Genomic DNA, 14,491 nt, shown 5'->3' with positions numbered 1-14,491 from the left:
ATGCTAATTATTTTCCATTGCTTTAAGATTATTACATTCATAATAAACTCTATAATTGGCACTCCAAACTTAGCAGCATCACTTCAATTAGCTTGGTTTATTGTTTATTATTGTGTCCCACGTATAGTTGACATTTCAACAATAGCTCATTGGGGCTACTGATGAAATAGAAGACCCTTTACACAAAGAAAATTGACCCTGGGTTTTAATTGATTATATCCCATAAATGAAAGAATTTAAACTAAACCAGAGGTTCGCATTCTTTAGTATATTTTAAAATAAAGTTCTTGTATTATTAAAAAATGTTCACTCTTAAGCCCTCCCTCAAATATTCTATTTCAGATGAAATATGGGGGCCTAAGAGTTGACACTTTCAAAACACATTCCAGAAATTTCTGATGCAGGTGAATCATATTTTAAGAAATAAGAATAACCAACACAAGAAAACAACTTGCTGTTTGTTGTGAGTATTCTTTAGTTTTCTTTTTTTAGATTTTATATTTATTTTTTAACTTTTATTTAATGAATATAAATTTTCAAAGTACAGTTTATGGATTACAATGGCTCCCCCCCCCATAACTTCCCTCCTGCTCGCACTTCTCCCATCTCCTGCTCCCTCTCCTATTCCATTCACATCAAGATTCATTTTCAATTATCTTTATATACAGAAGATTGATTTAGTATATATTAAGTAAAGATTTCATCAGTTAGCACCCACACAGAACATAAAGTGTGAAATACTGTTTCAGTACTAGTTATAGCATTACTTCACATTGGACAACACATTAAGGACAGAGATCCTACATGAGGAGTAAGTACACAGTGACTCCTGTTGTTGACTTAACAATTTAAAACTCTTGTTTATGGCGTTAGTAATCTCCCTAGGCTCTTGTCATGAGTTGCCAAGGCTATGGAAGCCATTTGAGTTCGCCAACTTCGATCTTATTCAGAAAAGGTCATAGTCAAAGTGGAAGTTCTCTCCTCCCTTCAGAGAAAGCTACCTCCTTCTTTGATGGCCTGTTCTTTCCACTGGGATCTCACTCGCAGAGATCTTTCATTTAGGTTTTTTTTTTTTTTTTTTTTTTTTTTTGCCAGAGTGTCTTGACTTTCCATGCCTAAAATACTCTCATGGGCTCTTCAGCCAGATCCGCATGCCTTAAGGGCTGATTCTGAGGCCAGAGTGCTGTTTAGGACATCTGTCATTCTATGAGTCTGCTGTGTATCCAGCTTCCCATGTTGGATCATTCTCTCCCTTTTTTATTCTATCAGTTAGTATTAGCAGATACTAGTCTTGTTTGTATGATATCTTTGATTCTTAGACCTATCAGTGTGATCAATTGTGAACTGAAACTGATCACTTGGACTAGTGAGATGGCATTGGTACATGCAACCTTGATGGGATTGTATTGGAATCCCCTGGCACATTTCTAACTCCACCATTTGGGGCAAGTCAGCTTGAACATGTCCCAAATTATACATCTCTTCCGTCTCTTATTCCCACTCTTATATTTAACAGGGATCACTTTTCAGTTAAATTTAAACACCTAAGAATAACTGTGTGTTAATTACAGAGTTCAACCAATAGTATTAACTAGAACAAAAAAAATACTAAAAGGGATAAAGTATTAAATTGTACATCAACAGTCAGGACAAGGGCTGATGAAGTCACTGTTTCTCATAGTGTCCATTTCATTACAACAGGTTTCCTTTCTGGTGCTTGGTTAGTTGTCACCGATCAGGGAGAACATATGATATTTGTCCCTTTGGTACTGGCTTAATTCACTCAGCATGATGTTTTCCAGATTCCTCTATTTTGTTGCAAATGACACTATATTTATTATAAATTAAAATGCAGACCTTACTTGCACTTGTAACTTATTCATTTTTACTAAATGTTTCATGTATAATAATATATTTACATTGTATAATTTCACAAATTCTCCCTTGGAAAACCTTTTCTTTATAGGACTCATTAATAATTAATTAATTGTGTCTTATTGCAGCATCTCAAGAAGTTTTATTCCTTCTTCTAATGTGTTACTTCTCTCTCATGGATTCATGTCATTCACAGAAAAGACTTTATGTCAGAAAAATACATTTCCTTCCAATTTGTTACATATTTCTCTTATCCTTCCACATTGGGAATAATTATATGCTACAAACAGATCAAAGTGTTATAATTTGATATCTCTACAGACGCTATTGAAGATCTCTAAAGTAAGGGATGGTAAGAGATCTGAGATGTGTACTTGATGAACCTACAACCAAGTGATGCTTCTATCTTCATGAGCCCACAGAGGACCAGTACTAGTAGATGCTGATTATTTTGGCGATAAGGTCAACAAATGTTGTCTGTAAAAGAAGACAGGAGATACTTTTGGCTTTGTGGGCTTATATTCTCTACATAAATTATTCAACTCTGCTCTTTTTGTACAGAAGTAGCCACTGACAGTTTATAATGAGCAGGAATGTCAATATTCTATGCAACTTTCTTTACAAAAATAGGTGGCACGCCAAATTTGGTCTGTAGACTTTAATTTGCTGGCTGACCACTAATCTAAAGAACAAAAGATATAATATATAATCAAGAATTTTACTAACAACAGTAGCAAACAGCATTTTCACATCTATTCCATTAAATATACACACATGTTATACTATATTTGGAAATTGGTTGGATAAAAATGGCTGATAATTCTTCTGAAATATAATTTTTGAAACAAAATACATATGCTCATAGACATTTGGTACTCATGACATGAAGTCATCTAAAGTGAATATTTATGTTTGGAAAACTCTTGCAAAGGGTGTTGTGACTATCTCTTTTCCTTAATTAAAGATCTAGGAAATTCCACTGAAACAGCTCAGAATTCATAACTGAAATGCATTAAATGCTTAACATATAGTAGATATATATTAAAAGGTAACAGTTTAATCTTAATTACCCTTACAATTTAGATTATAAGAAAGGACATTACAAAATATTCTTTAGAGTAATATTTGGAAGGGGAGAGGGAGTGGGAAAGGGGAGGGTTGCGGGTGGGAGGGACGTTATGGGGGGGAAGCCATTGTAACCCATAAGATGTACTTTGGAAATTTATATTCATTAAATAAAAGTTAAAAAAAGAATTAAAAAAAGAAAAATAAATATTTAGCAAATCCTTGCTGCTAACATTTACATGTATGGAGTTGATTTCTTATTAATAAAAATGATAAGAAAAAGCAAGTGACCTGGCTTATGATCCTGAGCATGCCTGAGTATAAATATTCTTGGAAGGTCTCTGTATCTCAGTATTCTCAACTTGAAAGTGAAGAGATCTCAACAGATCACTAAGTTAACTCAATTTCTTTAGCTGACAAAGTCTTGACAAATTCAGCAACCATTCAAAGCTAAATTCAATATTTGCCCATCTCTTGACCCCACTCCATATTTGATATTTTTCTAGAATGTCTCAGGGAAAGAGCCAACAGTCCACACACTCACAGTCACCTTGCAGTTGTACAGTGATAGAAGGTTATATTTATCCTTTATATGTCTTATACTCAACATGCTGGATACCTCCTAAAACTCCTGATTTCTTATGCCTTCTTCATTCTTTGTCCAGCACCAATTCCAAAGACTAAGACACCTCTACCTCTTGCCTGGATTCTTGGACAGCTTTCTAAACTGTCTTCCTAAACCCAGTCTAGGGCCCCTCCAACCTAATTTTACAATGATGTGACAATGATCTTTCCACATGCAAGCTGGATTATGGCATCTAGTGGTTTTCTTTTCCATTTCCCTTAATGTGTTGTTAAACTCTGACCAACTTCATAGCCCTCAGTTTTGGAAATACCTTCTATTACCCTTCACTTCCTATTGTTTGAAATATGCCTCATCTCCATCATGTTTGAATACTGTACCTAACTCAGCCATGGTATCTGATGTCAGCTCCACTCACTCACAAGAGCCACTTGTGACCCATGGCTTTGTCTACATGCAGAGCTGTGATTCCTTTTACAAAAGTATCTTTTCAATAGGAAATTCTGCGATGGTCAGAGAATCACTTTGATTGACATGTTTCTTCCAAGGTGGTATGCTCCACAAACATAGAGATGCTATCCCTGTTTTGATTACTTCTATATTTCCAGTGCCATGTGGATATTCATGAATGAGCATGATCCAAGCCAGAAATGCTCTGATGTGATTATATATTTTCAAGTTAATGTTCTTTGAAACATTCTGTTTTTATATTAAAGACTTCCACATGTATAATTCTAACTTCTCCTACAAATATGACACTAATCAGTCTTCACTGCATAGAGTTTGCTTTCATTATCCGGTAGTGATAATAATTGAATCTGATTGATTTGTGTTCATTTTTCCTCTTCCTTTGTGGAAATGAAATATCAGTCTTGCATGAGACAAAGTATATGGACTTTGGCATTGCTGGGTTCTCATGTACTAATTTTGCAAATGTGGACAAGCTACTAAATACAAGTAGGTCTCAGGTGCTTATTTTAAAAAATACGCAAAATGAGGACAATACATCTCAATGAGGTGTTGTGAGAATTAATGGAGTTAACATCGTAAAGAGTACATGGGTATGTATTATTCTTAATATGTTGTATATAAGATAACAAGCTATTCTTGTGGCTCAATAATCTTGAAAAATTCTGCCTGACACTGTAAAGTATATCATTTTCATAAGTGTTCTGAGACATACATTTTTATAAAGTAATATTGATTGACAACTATTGTTCTTAGTTAAGCACAACAATTCTACTTTCTAATCTTGAACAAAGTACACAAGAAGTAAGAGTGATAAACATGGAATACAATAAAATCCCTCATTAGATTGTAATAGCAAAGACTCAGAGTGTGGTATGAATTCAGAGAACTAGAGAATCAGGGGCACTTGCCTGAGCCAAATCTCAAGTGAATAAATGATCTGAATACAGTCGTTAACGGTGATGCCCAAGATACTCTGTGTCTTTTCTGAACCAGAAACTCGGGTGTAGTTACTATACTTGGAGTTTCACTGAATCTTTCAAAGAGCTCTGAGAGGTAAACAGTTTCTCATTCATTCATCAAGTACTGACTCAGGCTTTCCTATGTAAGAGTCCCTGTTCTAGGTACTGAACATGTAAAATGGACAAGGAGCTTACACTCTAGTAAGCGTGACAGCAGAGCAAACATGTTATATGTGGAATAGCAAAGGTTGAAAAGGGGGCCAGCACTGTGGCACTGTGGTAAAGCCTCTGCCTACAGTGCCAGCATCCCATATGGGCACAGGTTCGAGTCCTGGCTGCTGCAATTCTGATCTAGCTCCCTGCTACTGCACCTGAGAAAGCAGTAGAAGATGGTTCAAGTGCTTGGGCCCCTGTACCCACATGGGAGACCTGGAAGAAGCTCCTTGCTCCTGGCTCCTTGATTCATACTGGCTAATCACCAGCCATTGTGGACATTTGGGGAGTGAACCAGTGGACAGAAGATCTCTGTCTCTGCCTCTCTGTTTGAAATAAATAAATAAATCCTTTTAAAAAAGATTGAAAAGTGTTATGGAGAAAAGTGATGCAAGGATTGAAGAAAGGAATCCTTGCAGTGGAATGGCAGTTTTCAATAGAGTTCAGGGAAGGCCTCCATATTCTAGGATTACTGAAGGGTTACGTGGCTTGTCCAAGGTCATACACCACAAGTGGAAAAGGCAGGATTCAAACCCAGAATTCCTGATGTGCAGCTCCCTGTTTTGCTCTGTAGACTACAGAGAGGCCAAAGTGCAGAAGGACAGAGCTTGTCTGTGAAAGAGGAAGAAAGTTGTGCAGGATTTATGTGCATGCTGAAGAGGGGAGAACAAACTTCACTGGAGTGCAGACTATTGAGGACCCAAGAAATCCAACGGAAGTGCCTGGATTTGATGCAAGACAAAAAATATTTTGTTTTCTGTTGTGTCATTAGCAGTGCATGGTTATAATGTGCACAGAAGCAGAATGGAGGGAAGTTATTTGGAGGAAAGTTTGAAATGAGGAGACAGCCAGCAACCTAGATAGCAGAGATGAAACACATTATGATCTATATTGAGCACTGATGGTCACAAGAGCAAATGAATAAGACAAGAAAGAAGTATTTTTTTGTAGTAGCAATGAACTTGGACCAGATGAATCACTGCATGTGGGGGATGAACCAGAAGAATGAGTCAAAGCTACATTCTGGGTCTAGAGTCTAGGTGGCTGGAGGGTATGGATTCTTTAACTGAGCCACTGATTCTTTGGGCAGGATAGCAATAATTGGAAATGTTGTTGAATTCTGCCCAAACTTCAAGATAATTGGAAACACCCGAGGATACTGCAAGACAGGGCTGGAGTCATGGTTCAAAAATGAATGTTCCACTGAGTTGTCCAAATGAGAAACCCGGGAAGTCCTGTAGATTGCTCCCCCTGGTTTGTCTGCCTCGCCTCCAGTGGGCCCTCCTGCTCCAACCCTTCTATCTCTGAGGCCCTTCCTAGGCAGTCTCCCCTCTCTTCATGCCACTGAGGTCTGACTGGTGCCATCTTATTTCCCTTAATAGCCCGCTTCCTTTATTATCACCTGGAGTTTTACTTTACATCAAACTTTTTTTCAGAGTACAAATCTTATCTTAGGGTAAAAGGGAATGAGAGCAAATACATTATCTTTTATGGAACTTGTTTCAATCATTCAGACAGCCATTCACCCAACGCGTCCTCTTTCCTTTAACCTTTGTAAATCCTTACAATGATCCTTTAGGGAGGCTGTATCAGCCTCCAAAAATAAGTAAACTGCTTAACGGCACAAACTGAGTACACAAAAAAGCTGTGATTCAACAAGGTTGATTTTTTCTTTCTACTCACTTGAAGCCTGACTGATTCACATTCATTTCTCCACAAAAGTCTGAATTATTCTCAGGAGATACAAGACATTCAGGCTTTTCCTCTCCTCTCATTTTCCATCTCTCTTTTCACTTGTTCTGAAAAAATGGTACCATTCCACGATGCCCTGCGCTCCCATGCACAAGCTACCACCTGAGGCCTTGAGTACAGTGGGAACTCCATCAATATGGATTTTATGAAGCATTTCATATTGCCATGATGCATGGTACTCTGCTCCTTGTTCTTCCTTCCAGCCCAGAGCCACCTGCTCCACAAATCTCTCAATGTATCACCTGCTCTGTCTGATTTGTTCCTAATCCAAACTGAGTTGATATTATAAATGTAAGTATTTCTAGGATAATATTTAACCCTCTGTAAAACTCAATTTTTAACCAAAAAAAGATTGTGTTCTATTTAAGTACATGGACTATCAGATATTTATGTGCAGCACCACAGTGCCTGGATTATAACAGTCTCAATAAATGTTTACTTTACAATGGAAGAAAGGCATTTAAATTGACGATCTATTATTGTCAGATCCCTAAATCAGACTTTAATCTCCCTTATAGACTGATCATGTATATCTGAGCCTCCACTATGCCTATCTAGTTCATGTTCGTGCCTGGTACTTGTACATGCTCATACTCATAAGTGCTTGTGAAGGAAACAGCACTATTAGCTATTACATAGGCAAAGCATTGTTTTCTCGTGATCTTCCCATGAGGTAATTTTCCTGGGTACGTGGGTGAATTCAAGGGTGAATTTGAAATGTTCTGAATTTCTGCAATAGAAGGGTGTCAGATCATTATTCACCATGTGTTTCTCAGACTGTGAATGGGAAAGCACTGAGGTCCTGACTTTGGTTTTGGAAGGAGTTAAGATGTGCACTGGAGAAAGAGGCAAGAAGATAACAGGCACAAGAAGATCCGCAGGAAGCCTGACGTGATGCTGGAGATGTCTGGACCAGTGGTGTTCAGTGCAGTCACACCTGACACTGGTGCCTTGACATTTTGACCACGAGGTACTCTGGCTTGCCAATGACTACAATTTTTAGGATTTATGCAGAGTGTTTTTATTTTGTTTTTGCTAAAATGTTAACCAGTTTCAACTGTGATGAATGGAAACAAGGAAAACATTTGGGTTCAAGCCTTGACCCTGGTGTTCATAATGCTGTAGGGTATCTCTGGCGGGGGGAGAAGACTGGCCCTACGTCTCCCACAGACCTCAGGAATCAGAGGGAGTGACATCATGAAAACAAGCACAGGGTGCCCAGCAGATGAGAGCAGTCATCAGGTTACCACACAGAGTCTATGTGCGTGGTACATAAATGTGTGCCAACGTGTGGTCACTGAAATGTTTCAAAGACATTTACTGAAAGGCGACTGAAGAAAAGATAAGCAATTTCAATGTAATCAAATGGAAAGAAAGTATTTCTTAGATTATAATGTCAATGCAAAATACATTTTTATTTATAGTTTATGCATTTTTCCATCTAAGTAAAATGTTATATACCCAAACATATAATGCACTGATGAATCCTAGTCAGACTGAAATATACTTTCCAACTTCCAGAATCTCTGGGAGTATCCAAGGATATTTTATAGCAGGAATATAGATGGCGTGTTTACTGCATTAAAAGTTGCTGTGTATGCTTATGACCTGATAAAATATGATTTGAGATGATATTGTCTTGGAAACAATCAATGCACTTTAGTGACGGCGAAACGTTCATCTCATATGGGAACTTTACCTGGTGAGGGCGCTGTGGGGCAGGGGCTCAGGGGAGTACAGTGGTGAGACCGCAGGCTAGTTTGGGATGATATAGATATTCCAAGATGCAAACTGCCCTGAGGAAATTTTTTAAATATCCAACCATTCCAGCCTTAAAAACTAGCCAGAGAGGACTCGGTATTTTCAGCACTGCTGCATTTTATATGGAAGCATTTCGTTCACGTTTAAGTGTAGAATGCATTCATTTTTTTTTTTTATCCCCAAACCTGATTCTAAGCAGAACAAATGGGAGGAAAAAAATGAAGATTTTGTGTGTATGTGTGTGTGTGTGTATTTGTGTGTTGTCCTCAAAATGTCCACTTACATGCTTATTATCAAAGAATTATGGATGGATTTCAAAAGTTTTTTTTGGCATCTAAACAAACATCTTTTAACTCTGCTTTTCCACAGCTTTTTGGATTCCCCTGATATAGTAATTGTTAGTCCACATTTAGACAAACCCAATGATTCACAATTGCATTTCTTATTATTAACCACGTTCATTGAAAACCCAGTATCTAAATCCATTTGTACTTACCAGGAATACTGCTATAGATATTCCAACCAGAAAGCCTGCTATCACATCTGACCAGTGATTTCTATATTCTGCTACTCTGTTGAGTCCAGTCAGAAAGGCCAAACACATTAATCCCAAGCATAAGACTGGCTTAGCAAGTCTGGTACCTTTGGCTTTGATTGTGTTGGTGATGTACATCTGAAACATTAAACAGAAAAAATGACTTCTCATCAAAAAGTCACAGTTCAAATTATTAACTATACTTTGCTAATTTTTGAAAAAAAGTATTTTTAATTGTAAATTTTAAATTTATATTTTTTTTATTTTTAAGGAATGTATTCATAGATTCTCAGGGTTATAGCAAATGGATGATAGTTACTACAACATATTTTTTATCAGTTCTCATGTTAATGTTTTATTAGTACAAAGAGAACAGATTCCATGTGGTTAATAGATACAATTCTAATATAATGATACATTACTCCCTCCTTCCCTGTCCCTCTCTCTCTTCCTTCCACCCATCCTTCCTTCCCTCCTTCCATCTTTCCTTCCTTCCTTCCCTCCCTTCTTCCTTTCTCTTTTTAATTTTTGAGATAACATTTTTAATTTACATTATAGTCAAAGGCTTAATGCTCTACTACATAGATAATTCAGCAAGTAAAAAGGCCATAGTTCAGTGGAAAGATAGGCAAGGGATATAAATGATAATTAATTGAAAAGATGTCCATTTCATTCATATACAGTACATTTTAAAATAATCACAGATCATTAAATTTATACTAGTACCTCATTCTTAACCATTAGTTTGCAAAGATGTAAAACACAGTAGACAAAATTTCAGCAATACTGATATAGCATTTCTTTCTTTTTTTTGTAACTGCACCACCATTTTTTTAGCAACAGTGTTCACAATAGTCAAAATATGGAATCAATCAAGAGGCCCATCATCAGAAGAATGCGTAAAGAAAATGTGTTGTGTTATGTATGTGTATTATTCAGCTATACAAAAAGAGTGAAAGTGTACCATTTGCATCAAAATGGATGCAACTGGAGGACATCATGTTGAATGAAATAAGCTGGACACAGAAAGACAAACATGGCAGTTCTCCCTTATATATAAGAGCAAAAATGAAAAAAGAAAAAAAGAAAAACAAAAGATGAAGACTGTTTCTTAAATAAAATTTAAGTGTAGCAATTATTATTTTTACTTACCTGACATAGAGATTTCTGTTAGCCAATTCTTACATAATTATTATCAACAATCTAATAACATTAAGCACAGATACTTGACCATTTTTTAACCTTTAGTGTACAAATTCTTTTATCTGAATTTATATCTTAAAGTAGTCTCAACAATATTGTGAGGAGAAAATTAATAGCATTTTTAACATTGCAGTTTTGTATACTATATTGAGAGCATACATAATAAGACTACATGATAACATCAGAATTGCAAATATACCTAAAATAGTATATGAAGCAGATTTCCACCAAATAGATGTTATTTTAAAGAATGAATTCAGGGTCCTATGTAGTGCCAAGGTTTACATATTTGTTGTTATTGTGAAATCACTTTATTTTCTCTACCTGAATTATGACAAGAAAAAACCTTAATGTCAATGGTAGAAATGTGTCAACTAAGAACAAAACCAAATAATAAATTGATATGTGGCTTTTTTGTCAATTTCACAAAAGCTCATGAAAAACACAGTTCCAACTGATTGCACTGAATGAAATGTCTCCAAGTTGTGTGCCTTCACGCTCAAGGATTACTGTTTCCTTCCTCCAATCTTATTTATTCTACAGCTTAATTGCTCATAATTTAAACCATGCACTACTCTATAAGCAAATCTGTTGACTCCAAGAGGAATGAGTCGTAGTTATTACTAGTCATTAGTACAGTAATTAGAAAAGAAATGGTTTTGACAGTGCAATCAGATTTTATAGTTCTAATGTCAGTTAAGTATCTGGTGCCAACAATATACTCAGAAAAATACCTAGAAATGCATATAACCACTTGACTGTTGTACTGAGCTGAATAAAAACTACGCTTGCCTAAGAGAGTAAACCAAAGTCAGTGTTTAAGTTTGTAATCCACAGCAGCCATTCTACACCATTATGATATTCACTAATTATCTTCTCTATTTTTTTGGTTCTAGGCACAATTTGCTGCCTTGTAAGCTGCCAAAAAAGGCTGTAGGAATATTCAAATAACTCAAGTGATACAAGTCTTCTCTCTAGTCAACTTCTACCCTTCACAGTCTAATGCACATCCTGGAACCTGGAAAATAAAGCTGAATCATCTCCATCTTGACCAGTGGGCTTCAGAATAGTTAGCTCTGTGCATTCTAAGCCCGTGTTCAGAAGAGTTTAATTGCAGTTATGGAGGGTAAGGATACCTGAGATGGGAATAAGAAGAGATGAGAAAGAGCAAAGGATGCTTTTGCTATCCTGAGAGAAGGTATGAAAGGGGTCTGTCTACATGAGTAACAATGCAAGGCTGTCATACCACTTCAGGTTCCCAGGGAGGCAGCTAATAGAACAATTCTTTGCATTATCTGTACAAATGACTAGAGAGGGGAACTTGTGCTGCTTGTGAGATTTTCTTTCACAAAGCACTATTGATATTAGTGATTTCTTACCTTAGCATTTCCTCACATGCAGCAAAATTCTTAAGATATCTCATCTTTATTAAAGCAAATTAAATGCGGGATGATAATTGAATAATATTAATAGTATTGATATTAATTATAGCTACACTTTAATGATTGATCACTATTCAAGGCAATGTTCTAAGCATTTTGCAATATTTATGACATTAAACCTCAAAATAACTCTAAGTCAGGTATCATTTTTCCTTTTGTTTTATAAATGAAAACATGAATCAAGATGAAGCTTATTCTGATAACTATACAGGTTGATACTTTGTGACACTGCTGAGAAAGGAGAGATGTAAATGGGCAGTAGTGAGTGAGCACCTAGGAACTTCTTAAACACCCAACTACCTCTGAATCATCCCTTTCTTTCTCTTCATTGATTTTTCTTTAATGGATAAAGTCTGAGTATCAGTAAATGATAGGAAGTTGATATTAAATAACAGAAGAGGAAAGCTACCATAAAATCAAAGGAGGAGTGAGGCTACACCTGTGCTCTGCTTTTCAAAAGTGGGATACAGTGTGGTCCACGAACAAAATCTCCTACAGAGTCTCTATGGCTTTGATAAGCACTTACCTTCTCCTACTCTCAAAGGTCGTCTTATATCACACAGTCCTGATTTGTCACAAGTTATGGAAGCCCAAAGTAATCTGTGGGCTTGGACTTTAACTTTCCAAAGTCTCTCTTCAATGTTGAGATAGTTCCTAAATTTTCCTAATGACCCAAGCAAGGTTTACATGGTGCCCCATGACAAAGTCTGGCCACCATTCAAGCTCATAAGAAAGCTTCTGTATTAGACATAGCCTAGGGTTTGGTTTTCCCTCTATGGCAGCCCCACTTGACATCTAGATTCAGAGTGGAGAGGGGAGGTAACTCAATTTCCAAAGAGAGGGAGAAAAGGGTCTTCTATCTGCTGGTTCACTCCCCAGATGGCCTCAATGGCCGGAGCTGTGCCAATCTGAAAGGAGCCAGAATCTTCCGCTGGGTCTCCCTTACGGGTGCAGGGACCCAAGGACTTGGGCCATCTTCCATTGTTTTCCCAGGCCATAGCATAGAGCTGGATCAGAAGTGGAGCAGCCAGGACTTGAACCAACGGCCATATGGGATGGCAGCACTACAGGTAGCAGCTTTACCTGCTACACCACAGCGCCGGCCCCCAACAGTTCGGTTTTTGAGCAGGATGGTTACTCAGTCCTCAAGGGTCAGTGGACACTCACTATCTCACTCGCTATTTTATCATTATCAGCAGCTCTTATTCACCCATTTGATTCTGTTGGCACTAAAATGCAGACCACTAAAACTGCTCACTCACTCCCCATTAATAGCTTGCTATGTATTCTGTATTTTTTTTTTTTGCTCATTTACACATAGAAAGGGGTTTTGCTTATTCATTTGCTTTTTTTTTTTTTTTTTGACAGGCAGAGTGGATAGTGAGAGAGACAGAGAGAGAAAGGTCTTCCTTTGCCGTTGGTTCACCCTCCAATGGCCGCCGCGGCCGGCGCGCTGCGGCCAGCGCACCGCGCTGATCCGATGGCAGGAGCCAGGAGCCAGGTGCTTTTCCTGGTCTCCCATGGGGTGCAGGGCCCAAGCACCTGGGCCATCCTCCACTGCACTCCCTGGCCACAGCAGAGAGTTGGCCTGGAAGAGGGGCAACCGGGACAGAATCCGGCGCCCCGACCGGGACTAGAACCCGGTGTGCCGGCGCCGCTAGGCGGAGGATTAGCCTAGTGAGCCGCGGCGCCGGCCCTCATTTGCTTTTAGTAGCATATAATCTCAATGCTGTTCTTATTCTGGAATGCAAATTGTCCCAATTGTTTTTATAAACATCCATCTTTTGGGCAAATTGAGGTAACCTCATATTGCCATGTAATATACTTCTATTACAAAAATAAATAAAAATAAGAAAACACAAATATTTTTGAGTACCAACTATGCATTAGAAACTGTACTAAATTCTTCAGAGAAGACAGCTAAGGTTAGGTCCTGAAGGATGAACAGAGGGGTTCCAGGCAAAGGGGGCATGGTGGGAAGGTTCCAGGCACAGGAGAAGTTGCTGCCTTAGAGAGAGGGATGATAGCTAATCCTGATATGTGTTCTCAAAGCATTGTGGTCATCCTCTCTCAGACATCTACCATAGTGCATGATCACTACTCATTTCAGTTATTTCCTTCACTAGCTTGAGGATGTAGGAACAAAGTCTGGATTCATTGTAAGCCCCATGCATAGCTTGCACTTTGATAAAACACAGTAAACACTCAATAAAGACTGGACTTAATGGAAGAAAATGAATAAATTAGGAGAAATGAAAAGGTATGGGTGAGAGAATATGGAATATTTTATTTCTAACATTTGTCACTGTCTAAAATCATGTGTTGTGGGCAGGCATTATGGCATAGAGGGTTAAGCCAATGCTTGTAATGCAGATGGTGTCCCATATCTGGGTGTCAATTTGAGTTCAAGGTGCTCAGCTTCCCATTCAGTTCCCTGCTAATGCTTCAGGCAAGCTAGCAGATGATGATCCAAATACTTGGGCCCCTGCCACCCATATGGGAAACCCAGATAAGGAGTTCTGGGTTGCTGGCTTCAGCCTGCACCAGTCCCACCTGCTGCGGCCATATAGGAAGTGACCCAGTAGATGGAAGATCTCTCTCCTGGCCCCCACTTTCCTTCCCTCTGTCACTC

The 14,491-nt window shown here is 38.0% G+C and overlaps 1 protein-coding gene across 1 annotated transcript in view; it reads right to left on the bottom strand.

The window, feature by feature from the left end:
• Positions 1-14,491, bottom strand: part of PLPPR5 (phospholipid phosphatase related 5) — a 128,155-nt gene that overhangs the window by 27,863 nt on the left and 85,801 nt on the right. The window contains exon 6 of the mRNA XM_008264833.4: positions 9,176-9,352. Within this exon, the coding sequence (XP_008263055.3) occupies positions 9,176-9,352 (177 nt within the window). The remainder of the gene's footprint in view (positions 1-9,175; positions 9,353-14,491) is intronic.

Source organism: Oryctolagus cuniculus, chromosome 7 (genome assembly GCF_964237555.1).
Source record: "Oryctolagus cuniculus chromosome 7, mOryCun1.1, whole genome shotgun sequence".
NCBI lineage: Eukaryota > Metazoa > Chordata > Mammalia > Lagomorpha > Leporidae > Oryctolagus > Oryctolagus cuniculus.
The sequence above is the reverse complement of the archived record's forward strand: the minus strand, read 5'-3'. Positions and strand labels throughout refer to the sequence as shown.